The sequence below is a fragment of the Falco rusticolus genome, chromosome 6, assembly GCF_015220075.1.
Source record: "Falco rusticolus isolate bFalRus1 chromosome 6, bFalRus1.pri, whole genome shotgun sequence".
Taxonomy (NCBI): domain Eukaryota; kingdom Metazoa; phylum Chordata; class Aves; order Falconiformes; family Falconidae; genus Falco; species Falco rusticolus.
The window spans coordinates 80,835,235-80,857,130 of NC_051192.1; the positions used below are offsets into that span (position 1 = coordinate 80,835,235).

Below are 21,896 nucleotides of genomic sequence, written 5' to 3' on the forward strand. Positions count from 1 at the left end.
GTGAATTTCTTGATTGTGACCTAACTGTTCTATGGGTAACCCATCTTTTAAGTCCTGAAAACTTAGTCCAACCATGCCTTTAGGAAGATGTAGTTGTCCCACAATTCTCTCTCAAATAATTTTTTCCTCATACTTCCTACCAAATATCAGACACGGTAAAAAGGTTGTTGCTTCTCTGTTCCAGTCCATGTGCTTTCACATCACCTGTCTTTTCTACTCTGTTGCACCTTGTTCCTATAATACTGTACACTCTAGGTTGTCATTTGTATTGTTCCAGTCTCTCCCATTCCTGTCGTCATATGTCTGTGTCATTCTTGGTCACTCCAGGTTACGTGATAAGACTCACTAGTCCCTTTCAGCTGAAAGCTTACCCTTTTGTCTCCAATTGACCCAAAGCCCATGCTCAGCTCTTTCTGCCAAGATTACTTATATTCATTAAGCATGATCCTCCCTCTTAGGTTTTTCTTCACCTAATGTAGTCCTTCCTGAGGACCACTTACTATTTCTGAGTTTTGGCTGTCTTTCCACAACCTGTTACTGGTCCAGTCACTCAAATAATGGAGAAGTTAATAAAATACAAATAAAATCAGTGCTGAATGTAATACTCCTAACTATACCTAAATGAAAGTGAACTTCAAGTAAACACTAGGGAAATAAGACTTGAATTGTTGTGCATACTTCTTTAAAAATGTTAGGTTAATGTTCAGTGCAGGGAAAAAGCAGAGTCGGATCTCAGGAGTTCTTAGGAAAGGAAGGGAGAAAAAATAGTGAGTTATGCTGCCAATGTACATCCATATTTGTAAATAGCATACACAGTTTTGTCACCCCATCTCAGAAAGGAACAGTAAAATCTTTGGGTGAAGCAGAGGCCATGGTTGAAAATAGCCTTTTGGATAGTATGGTCCCTTTCATTCAATACAGCGTGCCTGTTCTTACCACTTCTGATTTGTTTACTGTCTTCCCTTCTCCCTATGCTTTAGTCTTATGTGACAGATGTGGTTTCTCCTGATTAACCCTGATTCTCTGTTATGTTTCTAGTAGCAAACTTGCAAACAGGCAGACTTTTTGTCCCACCACTAAGTTCTTGCATTCTTGTTATCCTTTTTTTTTTTAACTACTTCAGTTTAACTTTTAACTTTTTCCTCGAGCGTTCCTTCTTTCTCCTCCCCTACTCTGTTTAGTTTTCATTGAATTGGTTTTCAGAAATGATTGACAAACAACATGGTGATTCCTTTTGCTTTCTTTCCCTTCTTGGCAGTCAAAATTTTTTCTCTTTTTTTTTTTTCTATTTGTCTGAGTGACTCCAGCCCCCACTGCCCTTATTTTTAAAGTCTCTTTTAATTTCTCAGTGTGTTACATCTCAATTATTGCAGTATTTTTTTTCCTCGAGAAAAGAATATTATTGAACTCTTATCCTACCAGTGCAGCTTTGCTGGTACAGCTGTTTCTTGTTGTTTTCCTGATTGTCCCTTCTCTTTCTCTTCAAAGCAAGCTTCTACCATCCCTTTCAGGGTCCTTCTACAGCCTATTCACATCTTATACTGTCATCACCAATTTTACTAGTAAAGTGAAGACTCTTGCCTTCAATCACTCATTCCTGCTATTTAATTACTTATAAATATATTGTTATATTTTTGTTTAGTTTTGTTTTTCTTTTTGTTTTGACAATCCCATTTGAACTGTAAGTATCTACAAATATCGCTATGTGCTTTGTTGAGTTGCATTGAAAAGAAAAATATTTGCAAATCAAATCCTACTGGTAAATACTGGTCAGTTGTTTGCTTGTGTTCTGTCATTTGTCTGCATCTCTCACTGTTTCTTGGCTTATGCTTGGCTTGGAATCTCATGGAAGCAGAATTTTCTGTATTTCTAAAATACACAGAACTACAGTTACATCTGGTCCATGTCATACATCTGTACTGTGGTATCTAGATGATCTTGCTCCGTAAAAGCCCTGGCAGTATTTTAGGACAAGTTTTCTTACTTCCTCAAAGGCATTCTTAGGGGCCTTATATATATATTTCACCAAATACTTGGTTTGTATCTTCTTATAGGTCATCTATTTGTACTTAGTTGTGTGATGGAAACTTGATCTGATGCTTATTAAGAAAGAACTACTTCTGTTCTCTAGAAGGAATTTTTTTTTTTTTGAAACACCCAACAAACAATACTTAAAAAACTCCAACACCATTTATTTTCATGTAATATGGACCTAGTTTTCAAAACTTTCTTCTTTACTGTGCAGTTATTCTATGCAATAGTCTCTTGTATGTTTTAAAGCTAAAATCTTGAACAAAATTTTGAATACAAGTATTTTTATTGTGCAGCCACTTTTCCATTAAAACTTATTTCTTGTCATTAATAGACTTTTAATTTTGGAGTTGAATATGCTGTGTGCCCACTCTTGGGGATTTTTTTAATCAAAACCTCTGCTAATGAAGGTAGATTTCATGGTCAGAATTATAACCTGCTTAAAATCAGGTTGGTGCAGTACAGTACTGAACAGCTGGAGTACCTTTACAGAAGGCACTCACTTGCCTGTTTAATTTATAAAGAGTTTACAGTCACACCAGCCTTACCACACTGTGACATAACTTGACTTCTACTAAGTTTGCAGCAGGTACTTTCATTTCCATTAAGAATTTTTATTGCTTTACTACCCTGTTAGTATTTGAATCCTGAGTTCCTTGCTGCGTGTGAAAGGTCTGCTCTGTGAGTTAAGTTTTAACAGTTCTTTTCCTTTCTGAAGATGAAGTAGATTATGTATAAAGAAAAAACCCCAACAAATACCTTAGAATAATTTTCATCTTTGTATGTACGTAAATTAAAAGAAGTGTACTTGAAGTTTATTAGTTGTATTGCACTAAATTTTCATGTATTATCACTTTATAGGAGATTTTTAGGAACAAAAGTTGTAAAAGGTTAATGTTCTTCCTAAATCCGTATTATTTTTGTCAAGATTTTTTTTTCTGTGCTCTTCGTTCAGGTTTTATTATAAAAAGGTTCTGAATAATCACACTTTTTTACCACGTTTTGTTGACTGTGTGTCTGTCTGGTTCAAATTTCAAGGAAAATACTGTCTTTTAAGCTTCTAATAATAGATGGTGATATTATATGAGGCAAGGTTTGGTGATTGATCAGTGTTTTGATATTAATGCTAATTTTTTTGACAAGAACAAATAATACTTTTAAACTGATTATTTAGAAAAACCCACCCCTAAATTCACAGTTTTGCATTGGCTCTGTTGTGCCACTTGTCACGTGCCTTTTAGCCTAATCAAGTCAAAGTCCAAATTAGGGCCAGCTTGGATTCTAAGACTCAGACATGTTTTGCTCCATGCCTGGTTTCTCTTAACTACACTCACTTGAAAATAGGACCATCTCAAATCTAAGGCAATTCTCATTTTTCACAGAAGTGAAACAGTACTAAAAGACAAAGAGTAACTTAATGCGCCCCTGCCCTTTGACTTAAGTGATCCCTTGGAGTCTTCTCCCCGTGCATTTGGCCATCTTGGCATAGGCGCGCAGTTGCTGTAGGCATGGGATCCAAGACAACGGCACTGGCTGCACCCGCCGGACCTGTTGTCTGGATTTCAGCAGCACTGATGGGGGTTACCGCTCTGTTAGTTCATCCTTCCCCTGCAGTTCCCCGGGGGAAGCGTGAATTTGCTTGGCAAAGGAGTTTGAACAGTTGCAGGTTTCTTACACACTCCTACTCTGAGCACACCCACATAAAAACATGCAGTCATGGATGCTCATGTTTTAAGTTTTGAGAAATTCAAAGTCAGTGCCAAACATTGTAGGTCTAAGTGCCTTGGGCTGTACCACATAGCTTTGAAAGTAAAGCTGCACGGTAAATCTGTACCTGGAGTATAGCTGATGGAGATGAGAACCTGAATTTTTTTCAGATCTTAATTTCTGGAAGACAAATCAGATTGCCTTATGTTTGGGTCACTGGTGTTATAATGGGGTGTTACACTTCAGAGTTTAAAAACCCAAAATCTAGTGGTATTTGTACGTTATATATGATAGCCTCAAGTTCTGTATTTCTCTGCTTTTAAAAATACAATTTCTCCTAGACTTAGTATGTACATTTATTTGAGTTTTTAGCTTTTGAATGAAAGAAATTATCTTGTGATTAAATGTCTCATACATAGGTTATTATTGAATACCGTGCTGGTTCACATTCTCAGCCTGTCACATCAATTTCCACACTCCCTTCTTGAAAAGTATGACCTTTTTCACTTTCCAGCCCCAGTTGCTGGGGTTGTGTTACTAATACTGTAATACAGGGATATATTGTGTTTAAAATGTGCTGTGCATTGCATTCTTACTGGCTGATAGAGAAGACTCTTCAATATTTTGTTAAACAGCAAGCTAACTTTGAACAGTGTATCTTGTCACTTTTAATAGCAAATTTGTCATCTAGTTTTCTTCTGTTGTTAAAAATGCTTTGAAGAGTATTTTATTTTTTAGAATTTTGTATATAAATTTTGATCAAAGTGTAGAATTATCTGTGTTCACCTAGTTGAAAACATCTTCTTTGTGCATGGGCTAGGGCGAAGAATCAGTTCACTTCCTTTAGACAAAGGGCTCTGTCCAAGCTTTTTGGACAGAGTTCTTATTTTCAGCTAAACAAATCGGGAAGAAGAAGCTGGCGATCCCATTTTGCTGGAAGTGTCAGTCATTATCTGAATGCCTGGTCTATTCCTTTTACCATACAACACGAGATGGATATCAGAAGCCAGATTCTGTCTTGGGCTTCTGCTTGTACCATGTTTATAAGCTTTTAATACTCTTCAAGCTTTTTAATACACTATGTGTCTTATTAGCTATAGAAATATTTCGCTGGTGAGGAAAAAAGAGTAAAGTTCAGTATTATGCATAGGACAGAAAACTTATTTTCTTGATTCCTAATTATGATTGTCTTTTTTGTAATTCCAAACTCCATTAGTAAGTTTAGGAGAGTCAAACATTAAGAAAACTTCGTGGAACTTAACAAAATGAATATCCCACTGTGTCAAAAAGTATTTTAGTTGTCAAAATTGAGTAGCTTTCAATAGAAGTTTGTTACTGTTGCACTTCTGTAATTCTGTAGATAAGTATGTTTTCAAGACATTGATTCTGAATACCTGCCATGTTGCTGGTATCATACGATTAAATAAATCTATGTAGAGGAAGCCTTAAATAAAAACATAAGTTTTCCTTCGTTCTGTCTTTAAGTATGAATTTCCACTTTTTTATTGTTACAGTATTTAAATCGAGGCTGTACCAGGTACTTTGCTAACAAAGAAACAGACAAGCAGATTTTGCAAAACCGCAAGAGTCCTGAGGTATGTTGGTATTGTTGGTTCCTTTATATTATTAATTAATGCAGATGGAGTTGAATGTTGATGCAGTTTTACAGTGTGGAATGAAATGTTCATTTTACACATCTTCATAGGTCTGAATGGGTTCTGTCAAAGCTGGTGTATTCGGAACTCTGGTTTCGGAGTACAGTCTTAGAAAGACATTTTAACATAAATTTTAAAATCCCAAGTAGAACAGTATATAAAATTGTTTCCTTTTCATTCTTTTAATAATATAACACTTAATGATGCAGCTTTTCTTCTGTGGAAAACAAAAATCTATCCAAGATATTTTTGATTTATTTTTTTTTTAATCTTACTAGTGCTAGGAACAGGTCAGGAGCAGTAGTTTTTTCCAGAACCATTTTTACTGTCTGGATTTTTGAAGGGATGCTCCAAACTGTTCTATAAAACATTAGTGCAACCTCACTTCCAGCACAAGTATATCCCCCTCCCCAGTACACTGTGTTTTCTATTGTTTTTTGTTGTCCCCTTGCTATGAACTCTTATGGCAGAGCATGGCGATTCCTGAAAGAAAGCGTGGAACTTCAAAACATTTTTTTCCTCTTGCTCCATCTCCATTTATATTTTTTAAAACTAGAATTACTAGAATTTGTAGCATTTAAGCCTTTGAGCTTGTTCACATGAGGACACTAAAGAATTTGGTCCCAATTAATAATATATGTGAATAGGAAGTTGTTTAAACACTTCATTAAACTTCTAAACTAGTACAATTTTCATCTATTTGTACCCAAAGTATGAACTTCTTACTTGCATAGCTGGAAGATGTTTCAAATCTTAATCAAATCCGTACTTGGGATTCAGTAGCAGAGCAGGCTGCGTGCACATGGGAAAAGTACAAAGGTATCTTTACTCAAGAGCTTCTCTCCCCCAGTGACCATGCCATATCTTTTGCCTTTAAGAGCTTGTGCTTGAGCTTGTTACGTAGCTCATGCCTAGCTGTGAGAGACAATACAGGTACTTCCCTTGCTCAGGTCAACATTGTAAAGGCTGCTCCTGGATTTCTAGTGTTTGTACGTTGTAAACACTTGAGCACGTAATTCCAATTTCTTTTGCTTGAATGTAGGCTGTTTTCTATAATCAGGGGTGGTGTAGAGTGTGATGCACAAATGCTGATTTGATATTACTAGGAGGCAGAGAGCTGGTAGATACTTAATTCTTGCCAAACATAACAGGCTAGGAGATAGATGGTTGGGACATTTTGCCTCAGTTTACCTGATCTGCCTTAAATGAAGACTTGTGGTGAAATTGGTGTTTTATGTAGATAGGAAGTATCAACGTTCACTTATTCTTGCTATTGGAAGATGAACCTGAGCAATCTTGTTATTGATGTTATTTGCAGGCAGGTGTTCTGTCATAAAACATGTCCTCTACAGGACTTAATTTGAAATAAGTGTTTGTCTAAACTAAAACATACTGAGAGAATAATTCTGAAAATGTGTATTAGACATTAAGTAGTGGAACATTTGGTGCCACAATACCTGCATGTTACAGCCATGTCAATTTAAAGGCTGAATAAAAGATCAAATTTCAATGATATTTAAACCTAGCCTAGCCACTTAAACAGGAAATGTATTGCATTGTTCAGGTTTTTTAAAAGAAATGTTAGTATTTGCTCTGTCATTTTATGAAAGATATTAAGATTGTTTATTTGAATAAAAGTAGCTGGAATAGTCAATTAATACTTAAACTATTTTTGTGTTTTCCTTATCAGGAAGATGAGGTGATCATTTTACATCATTAAGATGTAGTTTAATTTTACTGATGTGTCTAAATGTTGTGTGAAGTGAATTTTTCAGATGCATGTGGTGTTTTGTTTTGATAAAAATCACTTTAGCTTATTTGACATTAACAAGGCTTCTATTTATTTCATTGTTCTTAGCTGAAAACAAAGTAACTAAAAATGTAGCTCAGTCTGTGCATGTTCAGTTAGTCTCTTGATTGCATGCAGTGTGTTACTATCTACTATTTAAACCCATTAATAGTTAAAATGGCCTTTGATGTATTTAAATGTTAAACTGGTATTTTAAAACATAACTGCTATTCTTCTAACCCATAGAACACTGCAAACAACTTTGCTGTTTCTTAATCACCAGCAAACGTTAACAAGTATATTTCTCTAAATAAGTCTGCTTAGGACAGCAGTTACTCTTCCAGTTCTGATTTGTCCGATATTCCTTTCCCGTGGCCTCTCAGACTTTCTGCCACGCTGTTGCAAGTACCTCAATCTTCCATCAGCTGCTGGGGGCTAGAAGCACTCCTCGTGTGTAACTGCTTCGACAGCTCCCTTAGCCATATTCTTCCTTTCCACTGCTCACTCCTCTATATTCCCCTGTCCTTAGCTGTCACATCCTCCAACTTCTGCTTTCTGAAGACAGTTTGAAGTTTGCTTTGAAGTTGAAGATCATGCTTCGAAGTATCAAGAAATTAAACTAAATTAGGGGTTTTGCAAAGCCTGTATTGTATGAAGAGCTCTCATCTCTTTCTGCTTAGTTTGGCATGCTTTTTTACGCTTTTTGTTATGGTTTATTCTTGACTGGAAATAATAGCTTACATTTACTTTAAAATAATCTTCTGAATTTTGTGTTTCTCTTGTTGTTTTATAGTATCTCAAAGCAGGTTCCTTGAAGGATCCACTCTTAGATGATCATGGAGATTTCAACAGAATGTGCACAGCAATGAAAAAGATTGGACTGGATGATGCAGAAAAACTCGATCTTTTTAGAGTAGTGGCTGGTGTCCTTCACCTTGGAAATATTGATTTTGAGGAAGCTGGGAGCAGTTCAGGTTAGATGAAACATAAATCGTTTTCTGTAAAAATACTGAAAATGCCTCTTGATTGTAAATGATTCCTTTCCATGTGGATTAGTGCTTTAGAAAGCTGCCTTGTGTTCAAGGGTAATTCAGTCTTAATTCACCGCATTTTTGAAGTCAGGTTTGCCTATTTCTTTTAAAGTTGTACTTCCTTATAGGCTCTGAAAGCAAATAGGCTCTCACTGAAATTGTTCAAGGAATTGTCCAGTGCAAGGTTTGATATAAAGAAAAGAGACATTTTGTGACTCAGAATTTTACTTGTATTTTAATAATGTTTTTTAAAAGTCCAACTTCTTGCTAATGTCATGAAAACATCTTGAAATCAGCAACTCCATCTGTAGGGAAAGGTGTTATGTCCTTTGGCTTCCAAAACCACCATCATGTTAGTATTTTGAGAGGCGAGAGGGGGAAAAAGTTACAGCAAAACCACAGGTAATTGTAAACTTCCTAATTTCAAGATGTCACTCACAGGATGAGTTGGTATGAGCGTGGCTGGGACTATATAGCAGAATGTGCAGGAAGGCTGAGGAAGGGGAATGAGTATTTTGGGAACAGTTGTTCTTGCCTTACTACCGAAATCAGCCTCTCTTAAGTTGAGAACTGCTGTTCATATATTCCTGAAGGACTGAAGAAACTCTTGATCAGGATGTACTACAAATGTAACTATAGTAGAAAGGATATTGGGCCTTTGGACTTGACAAGGTGGGACAGAGTGAAAAAGGTGCAAATGTGAGTGGAGAGGCAATTTCACGAGGCAAACGAACAAGGAGAGGGGGAACCACAGATGCTGAGGAACGTCAGGGTTTAGAGAAGGGAAGGAGGACAACAGGAAACTTACTTTCTCTTGAACGTTGAAATTCAAACCCATGGTTTTTTATGGAATAAATTATTATACTTCTAAAGTGTGCTTTGCAAATACAGGTTTTATTCTGCGCTCACCTGTATGTGTACGCACAGGGTGTGCATTTGCACTGCCTCAGGCAGTATGTCTCTTACCGGAGACCCTGGAAAGTTCTGTTGCTGCCTCAAAAACATGGGAAATGCCAAACAAAAGCTCTTTATTACAGGTCAGATGGTGTTTCAGAGCTTCCAAAATCAAGTCATGAAAACCTTACTCTTTTAAGGACTCCTTTCTCCATTTGTTTTTTTCTTTGTTTTGTTTGCTTAGTGCCATTGTAGGGTTAAGGAATTCAAGCAAAGTTTGACTAGTTAGTTACCCCCTTTGGTCCCTTCACTTGCCTGTAGAAATAAATTTTACTGAGAACAGGAAATAAATCCTGACATAAGTAATTAAGTTTTAGATTTTGCTGAAGTGTTTGAGCATTTCAGTTAGGGATTTATGAACCTGTTGTGGCTGGACAGGCTCCGGCACTAAGGCCCTGGTGCAGAGCAGCAGGGGACACGCCTCTCAGCTGTTTACCTGTGCAAAGGTACCACAATTATCTGAAAATGTAAGTGCCAGGAATCCGCTGTGCCAGGCACTTCTGTTGCATAGCAAGGAAGTCTGAAGGATTACAGGAAAATCTAAATTTGAAAGATTTTAAATCAATACAGATAGTTTTTTATGTATTAGCACTTCTGCATTGTGAGATAGTGCTTTCACTGACAAGCAGGTTAGCTTTCGAACAGCCCACATTTAGAACAGTGTTCTAGAAGTGCAGAATTGCACGCGTAATTCCATAGGGTTTGGTGTGGGGTTTTTTTTGTGGTGGGGGGGTGTTTTCTTGGGGTTTTTGTTTGGTTTGGTTTTTGGGGGTTTGTTTTTTGGGTTTTGTTTGGGGGGGGTTGGGGTTCTGTTTGGGGGGGTTTAGGGTTTTATTGGGGGGGGTTGTTTGTGGTTTGTTTTTTTGGTTTGGTTTTTTGTTTTGGGGTGGTTTTTTTTTTTTTGGGGGGGGGGGGGTGTTCTTGTTTTGGAGAACTGACTTTTCACATTTAATATAGAAGTAATTTCCGGAGGCAAACTTTAGTTCCTTTAAAGTTGAGTTGCTTCCAGTCGTCATGGCACGATCGTTACCAGCTTGCTCTCCTACCTGGAGTTCTCCTTGGAAGCGCCAGCCGGCAGCCGCGGCGCTGCCGTTAGCGCTGTAGCGCGGGCGGGCGGGCGGGCGGTAACGGCTGTGGCGTGGCGGTAACGGCTGTGGCGTTGCTCGCAGGGGGCTGCGCGCTGCGGGCGCGGAGCGAGCCGGCGCTGGAGCGCTGCGCCGCGCTGCTGGGGCTGGACACGGAGGACCTGCGCGGCAGCCTCACCACGCGCGTCATGCTCACCACGGCAGGGGGCGCCAAAGGAACGGTCATCAAGTGAGTGCCGCGGGCGGCCGCGGGGGGGCGGTGCGGTGTGTTCGCGGAGGGGCCCGCAGCGAGTGCGGCGCCCGGCACGGCACGGCACGGCACGGCGAGCTGCTGCCGGGGGGAGCCCCGCTGCCCAGGGGCTCTGCCGCCGGCTTTGCCTTCTTACCCACGGGGGGAAGGGGAAAACCGGCCTCAGACCCCCCCACTTGGCCATTTGCAAGTGGGAACTGAGTCGCAGTTGGCGTGAGTGCAGCTGTTTGAAGTGCCTACTTAATGCTTTACAAAGTACAAACCCACAGTGCTACAAGTAGACCTGAGTGCAGAAGGCTACCGCGCTGACACTGTTAGTCCCTTCCAAACAGAAAAAACGTGCTATGCTTTTCCGTCATGCAAGTGATAATTTTGAGATTACAGCTTTTTAACAGGGCTTTGCGTTTTTATTGTTTCACTTTTTTATTCTAAACCAGTTGATCCAAACGCACATTTTTAGATGCTTTGTCTTTGTTTCGTTGTTGTGAGGTCACTGGAGTTTTCTTACTTTTATTTGGAAGAGTGGTGGTTGTACAATGTCTGGCTAAAATGGCCTTTTTTCCAGGAAAAGAACAGCTTTCAATAAGTCACTATCACATTTTATAAGACCTGTTGCATGCCAGTGGGTATGATGTGTGGCCAAAGAAACTAGAGCAGTTGGCTTGTTAAATCCATAACCTACACAGAAATTTACATACCCTAATAGATTTAACAGATACACTGTATCAAGGAATGATAACACTGTGCCTGACATATTTCAGAAGATACTTCGTCTTTCTCGTCATGGGTGCTGCACGGTACTCCCAAGACTGCGGCCCTGTGATAATTGGGTCTGGGGTGCTCTAATGAGGGGGTAGTATATCCACCCTTCTCAGTGTCTGGGTGACCAGCATCCCTGTGTTTGCCACATCTAATTCTTCTGAAATAAAGTTTCAGCTTTAAAAACACCACTGCAAATGGTAATCCAGAAATGTGCTGCTGCTTGCTGTTGCTGGTCAACATTTACTCATAACTGCAAAGTTAATACTGTTTCACAGAAACATGAAAAATAGTGGAACAGGATGAATTTGAGAAAGGTGTGGGTTTTGGGTCATGTCATCCTGTCCCATCCTTTCCCCCTGCCCCCCCCCCAGTAGCTATTAGGAACAGAACACATCACTGTTGAAGTAAACAGTGACCTTAATATAAAAAAAAAAATAAAGAGATTGTTCCTTTTATTTTGAGAAGAAGCTATTATCAAGGTAACTTCCTAGGCACAGAAGCAGGGTACTGATTTCTTTCTGTACACACATGGAGAAGGAATAATTGCAAAGAAAATGTCTAAACATGGTACCAATGATAACATCTCAATACTGTGGAAGTTATGACTCTTGTGAAACGGGGTTTTATGAAGATGATTTCACTACAGTTGCTTTTTCTTTGTGAAAAACCTCTAGCTTCCACCACAAGTTTTCTCCTGTTGAGACGGATCCTTCTAGCATGCAAGCTGTCAGGGAAGTTAGCTAAGCTGCATGCAGCTAAATTGTGTGTTTTAAAGTTTGGTTTTCTGTGTTTTGTATTTTCTGGAGTTAGAGAAAACATCACATTGAAAACTGAACTTGGGTTAAACCATTCTGAGCACACTGAAAGTAATTAGCTGAATGCATCAATCTTTTAATTAGGAAACTAATGAATCTTCACTTCACTCATTGGAAGAATGCATGGGTGCTTCTCACTGACTTACAGAAACAATCAAGTTGTTCTTGTGAATCAGAAATACAACGTTATGCACATTACACCATAAGTTTAATATACGAAAGCCATAATTATCTCTGTTAATGTGGTTTTTATCAGTTGCTTGTCTATTTTATGTCTTTTGAAATTTCTTTCGGACAGATAAATTTATTTTGAAATTTATTACTATTATTTATATTTGTATCTTACAGTATGAAGTGTTTGTTAATGTTTCATAAACTTGTGGACTGAAACAAAGTAACAGCTGATTGATTTAACCTTGGTATGTCACTGTGGCCAGTAAAGGTGGCAGGTGTTAGTTAATGCATGCTTAGGTTATGTCAGACTTATGAGGTGAAAAGTTGATCTTTGAGCACTTGAGAGCATTGGCTTTTTTAGTCCCCAAGGGAGGTAATGGATTTGAGTAATGAAGGTTTCCAGTGGCCAAGAGTTCATTCTGTGCAGGAGAAGTAATCTTGATCTCTACCTAGTTCTAACCAATAATGATAAATTAAAAGAGAATAGCTAGGGAAATACTTTCCAGTGCTCGCTTCCTGATCTCCAGGGTGAAACTGATCTTCCTGGCAAAAAATTGAGCGTAATAAACCATCAGTGACAGGCTTTGCTGCTTGAACATTGTGGGTTTTTAGGGGAATGCAGAAGCTCTTCTGAATTAACTCCTATTCAGGAGTCTTAAGTTTAGCATGAGTGTGGGCTGTAATACATTATTGCCAAATAGCTGATCTTTTGAGGTGTACTTCTAGATCGAGCAAACAAGTAGACTTCTTGGTGGCCTGCTTATTTCTGTAATTTGAAAGAAAGGACGTTCAAGAGTTAGAACTTCATAGTGACTACCGTGGAAAAAGTTACAGTACAGTGACAAATGGTAAGTAATGGCTTGGGAGGGGTTATTCTGCCTTGAGTTAAAAGCTCAAGATCTGGGTCTCTTTGTAGTATGTGCAATGGTGCATTTGTGGAAAGTGATTATAAATTCTTCCTTCCTGCCGCCTCCTCCCCCAGTCATTGGAAACTTGGGGACTCTTAGTCACTATCATCTTGCTGCCTTATCAGCTGATATGAAAAGTTAAAAAGAATTGTTCTCTTTATAATAACCTTTACATGTAGGAAGATGTGGGTCTTGCAGGACAAAGTGCCTCCCGTGGCCAGTATTTTCCAAGTTTTACTATTTGCTCTCTTCCAGACCATGTCTAAATTGACAGCAAGATCTTTGATATAGTCATCCTGGAGAACCTTCATCCGTGTTATGAATAACATTAGAGTAGAAAATTATATATTGTGTAGTACAGATGGTACTCATATTAACACATGGCAGTATAAGAATTGCAGGTTTTGAAAGTTAGTCACATTTTTTTTTACTTAATTCAGGTTGTGATCCACTATAACTGATGATCTTTCTCTGTTGACTCACTGCTTACCTGGTTATTCACCATCTTGCCTTTGTGTTTTTGAATTCTCAAGTATTACCACCACACACTTTACCGAGATCTATCTTGTGTATTTTTCAATTCTATCTTCAATTTGTGAAAATAGTTTTGTATGCTAATCTCATTACCAAGATTTTCTGCTTTCTTAGTTCAGTATGATCAGACCATTTTTTGAAAAGATCCTTACTTTTGCATTCCTTTTAAGTGAAAGTGTTAACTAGAGGTAGAAGAGGTTTGAACAAACAGCATCAATGTCAGATTCAGATGGCACCCCACTGGAAATGCTCTCAGGGAACTATTGACTCAGCCCCTGAGAACAGATCAGTTTTGGCTGTTGTACACATGAAGTGTGTCTGTATAGTTTTCTTTTGAGAACGTTTGGTGGGACATATCAAGCACTAAAGCAAAGGTGTGTTGTAATATACTGCTTCTCTTTCAGCACACCTGAGGTGACCTTGCCAAGGAAGGTTTCTTAGAACAAATACAATTTTTGTTACAGCTTCAAATTCATTTTGGATTAAGGCTGTAAAGATTTTCTGTTCAGCCTATTTATCCTGATAAGCATGGGGTGGTGTTAGCAGTGTACTGTTTCAACAGCCTGCAAACACAAGGAGCTATGTTTTTGTGCCAGCAGATCTTATTTTTCCCCAGTGTTTTATTTGGTGGATGGCAAAAACTAATTCGGAGGACTCCTTCCACCATCTCAAGGAATTAATGCATTAAGCCTCCTTTTCTAGCCTTCTCTAAACTTGTGCAGCTAAAACCAAACACACATTAATAAATACACCAGTATCTTCTTGTGTGACTTACTGGGTGTAGAAGGAAAATGGACTGGACTGCTTTAGATACTTACTAAACAGCAACCAGGTTTTTCTGTGGTAGCATAGTTTAGAAACTGTTTGATTGATATTAATATCAGAGTTTTGACAAGTACAGCGTTTTATTTTGTTCCAGCAACCCAAAGAGCTACTCATTTCTCTTTCTTAGTGTCCCTTTGTGTGCAAGTAGATCATGTGAGTCCTAATAGGTCACAGGGAATAAATAGCTCAGCTGAAATCACTGTGCTTAGAGTATAACAAAGGCTTTGTTCTGCTGGGTGCAATGGAGCCAACAAGGAACAGTAGGAGGGTGATGCTAAGTGCTATCTCTGTGAATTTTATGAAACACTAATGTGCAGAGGACTGCCAGGGAGACTTGACACCTGCACTACATTTATCTGTCCTTGTTAGTCTCCTAAAAAGAGCATAATGATCACCTAGTTGGCTGATGTTTTTGCCATCCGTGTTAAGTGTGTTTACAGAGAGAAATAATGTGTTAGTATTCAAAATCTGGTACAACTCTTAGACTGTAAATGCACTGTACTACTTTCTTAATCAGTTTTTGCCTTTCCAAGAAGACTTTCAAAGAGGACTCTGTCATCACAAAGTAAATGATTTTACAGTGTGAAAAAAATATCTTACATCAGTCCAGCTTCAGCTTCAGATTCTTTCGGAGTATGTATTCTACCAAAATGTGTGTGTGGGTTTTTTTTGGTGGCGGTACTAAAATGTCTGTTGGAAAAACACCGTGGTATTTTAAAAAAAATATTTTCCTACAGTTTTTGGAACTTCCATCTTTTCTCAAATTACAGAGGTACCGCTTATATTCTTTAATTACATAGTTTTTTCACTAGGTAGATTATTTCATCCAGGCCATTTTATTTGTGAAGCAAATAAACTGTATTGGATGACAGTAACTGATGAGTATTCTTCACCTGCTCTCTCCCTTAATTATTGTCAACCATGGGCAAATTATACATATGTTAATTGTGGTTTATTTGTTCTGGAAACTGTCTGGGGGCTGCATGGCATTGTCTACAGGATAAGTCCAGCCCATGAGAGCACTTTCCCCTAGGTCTTAGACTCTGTAGATATCTGGAAACCTTGCTGAAGAAATCAGTATGAAGACCAAACAAGGTTGGGGGTTTTTTTTTGTTGTGTGTATTTTGGTTTTGGGGTTTTTTTTATTTTTTTTTTTAGCCTTACTGAATAGTTTAGAATTTCGAAAAACTTATTCCCTTTCTTCCCTGTTCCTTACAAGTAGCTGGCGGATGGAGGAGGAGAGGAGATGATTAAAAGGAGGCAGGAAAACATTTCTTTGCCTGTTCAGACAAGAAACAGGAGGAGGAAGGAGATTCCTTTGTCAGCATGCAGACCAGAGGAAAGGAGGACCTGAGGGAAAGCAAATCTATGAGAAGTTACTTGTTCTGTAATAGGGCTTTTTTGTATCTACTGGATCAGTGCAATTTCAGCATTATTTTGTTATTCTGTACTTTTGCTGTGCAAAATGCATTTCAGGGTTACATTTTCTTTCCATGTGTTTCTGCTGCATGCTTTGAAATTTAACAATAGGGTTTTGTACAGCCTCTGGAATTCTACGTAATGATGGCAGAATTTGTTATTTTTGAAGAACAGGGCCATTTTATAAATATGTGGTCTAGAAGTATGACTGTTTGCTATGTTGTTTAAAAAAAAAGAACTTGAATGCATAAATAATTTTAGACTATTGTATTATGTAATGGGCCTGCAGCTGACATGTGCGAATTAGTATTCTGATCTCTTAAACGTATCAGAATGGAATGTAAAGGTATCTTCCTTCTATTTATAACATAGGATTTCTGTCAGTACTCATTACCTTAAGATAAGTCAGCAGATACTTAGTGGAAGACAAGATTGTGTGTTAAAGCTAATTACTATCTAATGTAATGTAGCTGCAGCTGTCCTTAATGAACAGAGTCTCTGGTTCCCTGACTTACCGGTCACAATAGAAAGTGATCTCCATCAGTTTTACGTTTCTGCATCAGAAGTATCATCCTTGAAAAAAATACAGAAATAAAAATAATAATGAGTTAGTTTGGTGCTTGTGAATTCTGGGAAATGAAGGAAATGATGCAATATGGGTAACTGTTGTCATGGTTTAACCCCAGCCGGCAACTAAGCTCCACACAGCCACTTGCTCACCCCCCTGCCCCAGTGGGATGCGGGAGAGAATCGGAAGAGTAAAAGTGAGGAAACTCATGGGCTGAAATAAAGACAGTTTAATGGGTAAAGCAAAACAAGGAATTTGTTCGCTACTCTCCATTGGCAGGCAGATGTTCAGCCATCTCCAGGAAAGCCGGGCTCCATCATGTGCAATGGTTACTTGGGCTGATAAAACACCATTGCTCCGAATGTCCCCCCTTCCTTCTTTTCCCCCAGCTTTATATACTCAGCATGACATCCTATGGCATGGAATATCCCTTTGGCCAGTCGAGGTCAGCTGTCCCAGCTGTGTCCCCTCCCAGCTTAGTGTGCACCCCCAGCCTACTCACTTACGGGGTGGTGTGAGAAGCAGAGAAGGCCTTGACTGTGCAAGCACTGCTTAGCAGTAACTAAAACATCCGTGTGTTATCAACACCGTTCTTTTTTCACAAATCCAAAACATAGCTCCCTACTAGCTGCTATGAAGAAAATTAACTCTATCCCTGCCCAAACCAGCACAGCTGTGTAGTGTTAAGTTTTCCTTTCCTGACCTGCCAGTTCTTTGCAGTCCGGTGAACAGAAGACTATCTGGAGGGGGTAACAGGGCAGTTCTGCAGTGGGGACATCTTGAACTTTGTACATTGGGTTTACTAAACAGTTCAGATGAGAGGGATTTTTTTAAACAGAGATTTGCTGTGTGCTTGAGAAGTTTCATAATTGGTTATCCACCACCTTTACTGGAGAGTCTAACCCTTGATTATTGTTATTTATTATTGTAGCACTGGTGGTCCAAGGATGTGAGAGGCAAGGTATATGGAAAGCAGTAATACAGGGAATTATATGGGGAGAAGTGATTTATTTTATAAGCCAACTGATTGAGATATTTGGAAAAAGCATAAGAGCTTTTGGCATACAGCTGTCATCCTGTATTCTTCATGAAAAGGGCTTGGTGTGATAGAAATCTTGACATTACTTCTCCCTGTTCCTCTCTGCAAATTTTATCAGTTTGATTAGCAAAGATGCTTTCCCTGAAAGTCTCTTCTTTTTATTTACTTTAATATCTGAAGTATCTGTATGTCATGGTACAGTGTTATGCAAAGCTTTTGTGTACCTGTAATTGTTCTAAATTACAGGCTGTCTTTCTATGTATGAAATTTTGATACTGATTGGTCAAGAGGTTATCAGTATTTCAGTTTAATTTTTTTCTCCTTATATTTTTTTTATTGACATGTAAAAATCCTTTGGAGTTTTGATCCTTGACAGTCTGATTCTGCTCTGATCTGATTCTCTCCAGGCTGGTGGGACTTTTGCTTTTGAATTCTTTGGCAACATGGTTAGGATCTAAGTGCAAATTGCAAACATACCGTAAAGCCAAAATTTCATTTTTTGTAGTTCTCCCTCATTGTTTCTTAAAACACTTTCTTAAAGCTTTATTTTTGTATGAATTGTCTTATTCTGGAGAATTCTACAGGTGTGCTTCCTCAGCTGTGTACAGTATAACTGTTCTTTATTTTGGTACTCTCATCTGTTGATCCGAAACCTATTAAAAAAACCAACAATGGTGTTGAAGAATGTATTTATCCAGGAAATGAGGTGGTTAAATGTGCTTTGAGATATAGCCATGATAAGCATGTCACTGTTCTACTGAATTTATGAAATAGCTAGATATATATTATTATATATGTAGCTAAAGATGCAGTTTATTTGTCTGATATTCCCAGTTTTGTCATGCATTTAATAGGCTTTGAAGTTGTGACTCATAGGTTTTTTTTGTTATTTTTACTTAACTGCTAAACTGGGATATAAACTTGTAATAAAGTAGTCACAATGCGGAATAAAGGCTTATAAATAAGAGGGAAAGAATAAATTATCAACGTTTAAAAGGCCCTTCTTCCAGTGTTTAAAAAGAATCATTATTTTGGGATTGCATCTAACTTTAATGAGAACACAATCCCTTATCTAAGTTTTTTTTACTTCTGTAAACAATTAACTTACAGCCTTAGTTACAGCATGTATGAAAGCATAAGGACAAAGACATCAGAGCAAAACTGAACTATAGGCTTTAATTTTGGCTGTGGATGTTATCTATCTGGACCTTAGCAAAGCATTTAAGAGAGTCTTCCACAGCAATCTCCTGGAGAAACTGGCTGCTCATGGCTTGGATGGGTGTACTCTGTGCTGGGTTAAAAGCTGGCTGGCTGGCCAAGCCCAAAGAGTGGTGGTGAACGGAGTTACATCCAGATGGTGGCCAGTCACAAGTGGTGTTCCCCCCAGTTTTAATATTTTTGTCGATGATCTGGATGAGGGGATTAGGTGCACCCTCAGTAAGTTTGCAGATGACAGCAAGTCAGGGCAGAGTGTTAATTTGCTTGAGGGCAGGAAGGCTCTGCAGAGGGATCTGGGTAGGATGGATTGATGGTCCAAGGCCAGCTGCATGAGGTTCAACAAGGAGAAGAGCCGGGTCCTGCACCTGGGTCACCACAACCCCACACAGCGCTACAGGCTTGGGGAAGAGCGGCTGGAAAGCTGCCTGGTGGGAAAGGGCCTGGGGGTGCTGGTCAACAGCCGGCTGAACATGAGCCATCGGTGTGCCCAGGTGGCCAGGAGGCCAACAGCATCCTGGCTTGTATCAGCAACAGTGTGGCCAGCAGGACCAGGGCAGTGACTGTCCCCCTGTACTGGGCACTGGTGGGGCCCCACCTCGAATCCTGGGTTCAGGTTTGGGCCCCTCACTGCAAGACAGACACTGAGGTGCTGGAGCGTGTCCAGAGAAGGGCAACGGAGCTGGGGAAGGGTCTGGAGCACAAGTTCTATGGGGAGCAGCTGAGGGAACTGGGGGTGTTTAGTCTCGAGAAAAGGAGGTTCAGGGGGGACCTTTATCGCTCTCTACAGCTGCCTGAGAAGAGGCTGTGGGCAGGTGGGGGTTGGTCTCTTCTCCCAGATAACAAGTGACGGGACAAGAGGAAACAGCCTCCAGTTGCACCAGGAGAAGTTTAGATTGGGTATTAGGAAAAATTTCTGCCCTGAAAGGGTGGTCAAGCATTTGGACAGGCTGCCCAAGGAGGTGGTGGAATCACCATCCCTGGAGGTATTTAAAAAAACACGCACAGATGTGGTGCTTGGTGACATGGTTTAGTGATGGACTTGGTAGCCCTGGGTTAAGGGTTGGACTTGATGATCTCAAAGGCCTTTTCCAGCCTAAATGATTCTTACTATTGTAATGGGACTGCTCATAAATTAGTAGTTGAAATATTTTTTGGAGTGGTTATGTATATATTTTAAATATCTCTCTGGCAGTTGCCAATATAGTTTCTAATTACCTAATAAAAGAGTGTGAATACATCTGCATCTCACTTCTGCTGAGGATAGTGGAACGTTATTTGTTTTTCCAGGTTAGTCTAACCTGGCAAGATTGTTTCTTACCTGGGCCTAGAGCTCAGGTTTCTTTTGTACCTTAATTTACAATAATTGGAACGGCTCTTTGTAAGTTTAGCATCGAATTTCAGTATTTCAGAGTAAGGAATTCTGAAAAATAATATCTGTGTCTTTTGGTTTTTAGAGTACCCTTGAAAGTGGAACAAGCAAACAATGCTCGTGATGCCTTGGCTAAAACAGTTTATAGTCATCTGTTTGACCACGTAGTGAACAGGGTAAACCAGTGTTTTCCATTTGAGACTTCTTCTTTCTTCATTGGAGTTCTAGATATAGCTGGTTTTGGTAAGTATACTTTAAAAAAAAAATAAATCTAGTTTTCTATTATTGCCACCAAAGATTCAGTGATAAATTCTGTAACGGAGAGTGGGAGGATTTTCTTTTTGGTTGTGGTGGGTGAGATGGTTACATGGGCTTAAGAAGATGACAAGAAAGCAGATAAAGCCTTGCTTTCCTGAGATACAAGAGTGTAAAGGAGGTCTAGAGCTTCTCCTGATGACCTGGTACGCTAACACTTGTTAGTGTGAAACTGAGCATCTTTGTAACGGTTTCAGATTCCTGTAATGTTCACATAGGCACACCTTCTGAAGGTCTAAAAATTTAGAATTGCATCTTACTGTGGCCACCCAGTAAAATTAGGAAGGCTATCTTATGTGCGTGCTCTTTTCCCATTCAGTCCTGAGAAGGTCACTGCATACTGACGGACAGGCAAAGGAAGTCTTTGAATTATGATACTGTTTCCTGGAGGATGAATAGTTCTGTTGGAGTTGGACTTTGGGCTCCTGCTTGCACTTGGGAAGTGATGGGTGTTGATGGTTCCCATAAAGCTTTTGTCTGGTTTGGCTCACTGAGCTTCAGAATAGGGCATGTTTTCTGGTCTTAGCCCTGCTAAGGTGGTCCAAGAACAGCGAAAAAAGGAACCTTTAGTGTTCAGGTCTTCAGAGCTATGTTATCCTGTGCCAGCCTGTTCCAGTGTGGATGCATGGTGATGTATGTGTTCGTACAGTTTTACTGTATGGTAGCATCTTGCTTTGGTTTGCTGCCAGACATAACTGTCTCTTATTTGTCTTAGGAATACAATCTGCTTGCATATTTTTATCTGTCTTATGTCCAACTTGAAAAATCTGTCAAAGCTTTTATTTTACTGAAAGAAACAGATATGCATCTGAACACATCGTTAAATATTAGCACTGTGAAGCTTCTCTTATTTACTGTTTAATAAAAGTTCTTGGAACACTGGTTTATCATAGAAGTTTGATTTCTGTTTTTCAGAATACTTTGAACACAACAGTTTTGAACAATTCTGTATTAACTACTGTAATGAAAAGCTGCAACAGTTTTTTAATGAAAGGATTCTGAAAGAGGTATGTTATATTTAATGTTATATTTGAGGATTTATTTTTTTAGTAGAGAGATACTTACAGTAGCACTGCTTTCCATGAGATTGCACATTATGCTTAAATTAAAAAAAAATTAAGTTGACAAACTTTTCCTACTGTGTGACATCTCATTGTGCCAGAAAAGAATATGGCTTTTTGAACACCAACAATCTTTTTTTCTTCTTTTTTACCATTCATTAAAATAAGGCATCCAGATACTGGACAATAGGCCATATCTAATGTGAATATCTGATTGCATGGCCTTGTCATTAAGAAGGTGAAGTTGGAATATTTTATGCCGTGGAAGGAAATTCCAAAATGTGTGTTGATTCATGCTGTATTTAAAAATGTCTCCATGCTTATTTAAAAAGAAATAATATTGGTGGGTAAAAAAAATACAGTGAGTGGTATTTGGTTGTGTTTTTT

General features: G+C 38.9%; 1 protein-coding gene across 1 annotated transcript in view; it reads left to right on the forward strand.

Moving 5' to 3' along the window:
• Positions 1-21,896, forward strand: part of MYO6 (myosin VI) — a 118,104-nt gene that overhangs the window by 53,716 nt on the left and 42,492 nt on the right. Inside the window, exons 10-14 of the mRNA XM_037391841.1 lie at positions 5,253-5,333; positions 7,976-8,156; positions 10,337-10,481; positions 20,219-20,376; positions 21,364-21,455. Coding sequence (XP_037247738.1) covers positions 5,253-5,333; positions 7,976-8,156; positions 10,337-10,481; positions 20,219-20,376; positions 21,364-21,455 — 657 coding nt within the window. The remainder of the gene's footprint in view (positions 1-5,252; positions 5,334-7,975; positions 8,157-10,336; positions 10,482-20,218; positions 20,377-21,363; positions 21,456-21,896) is intronic.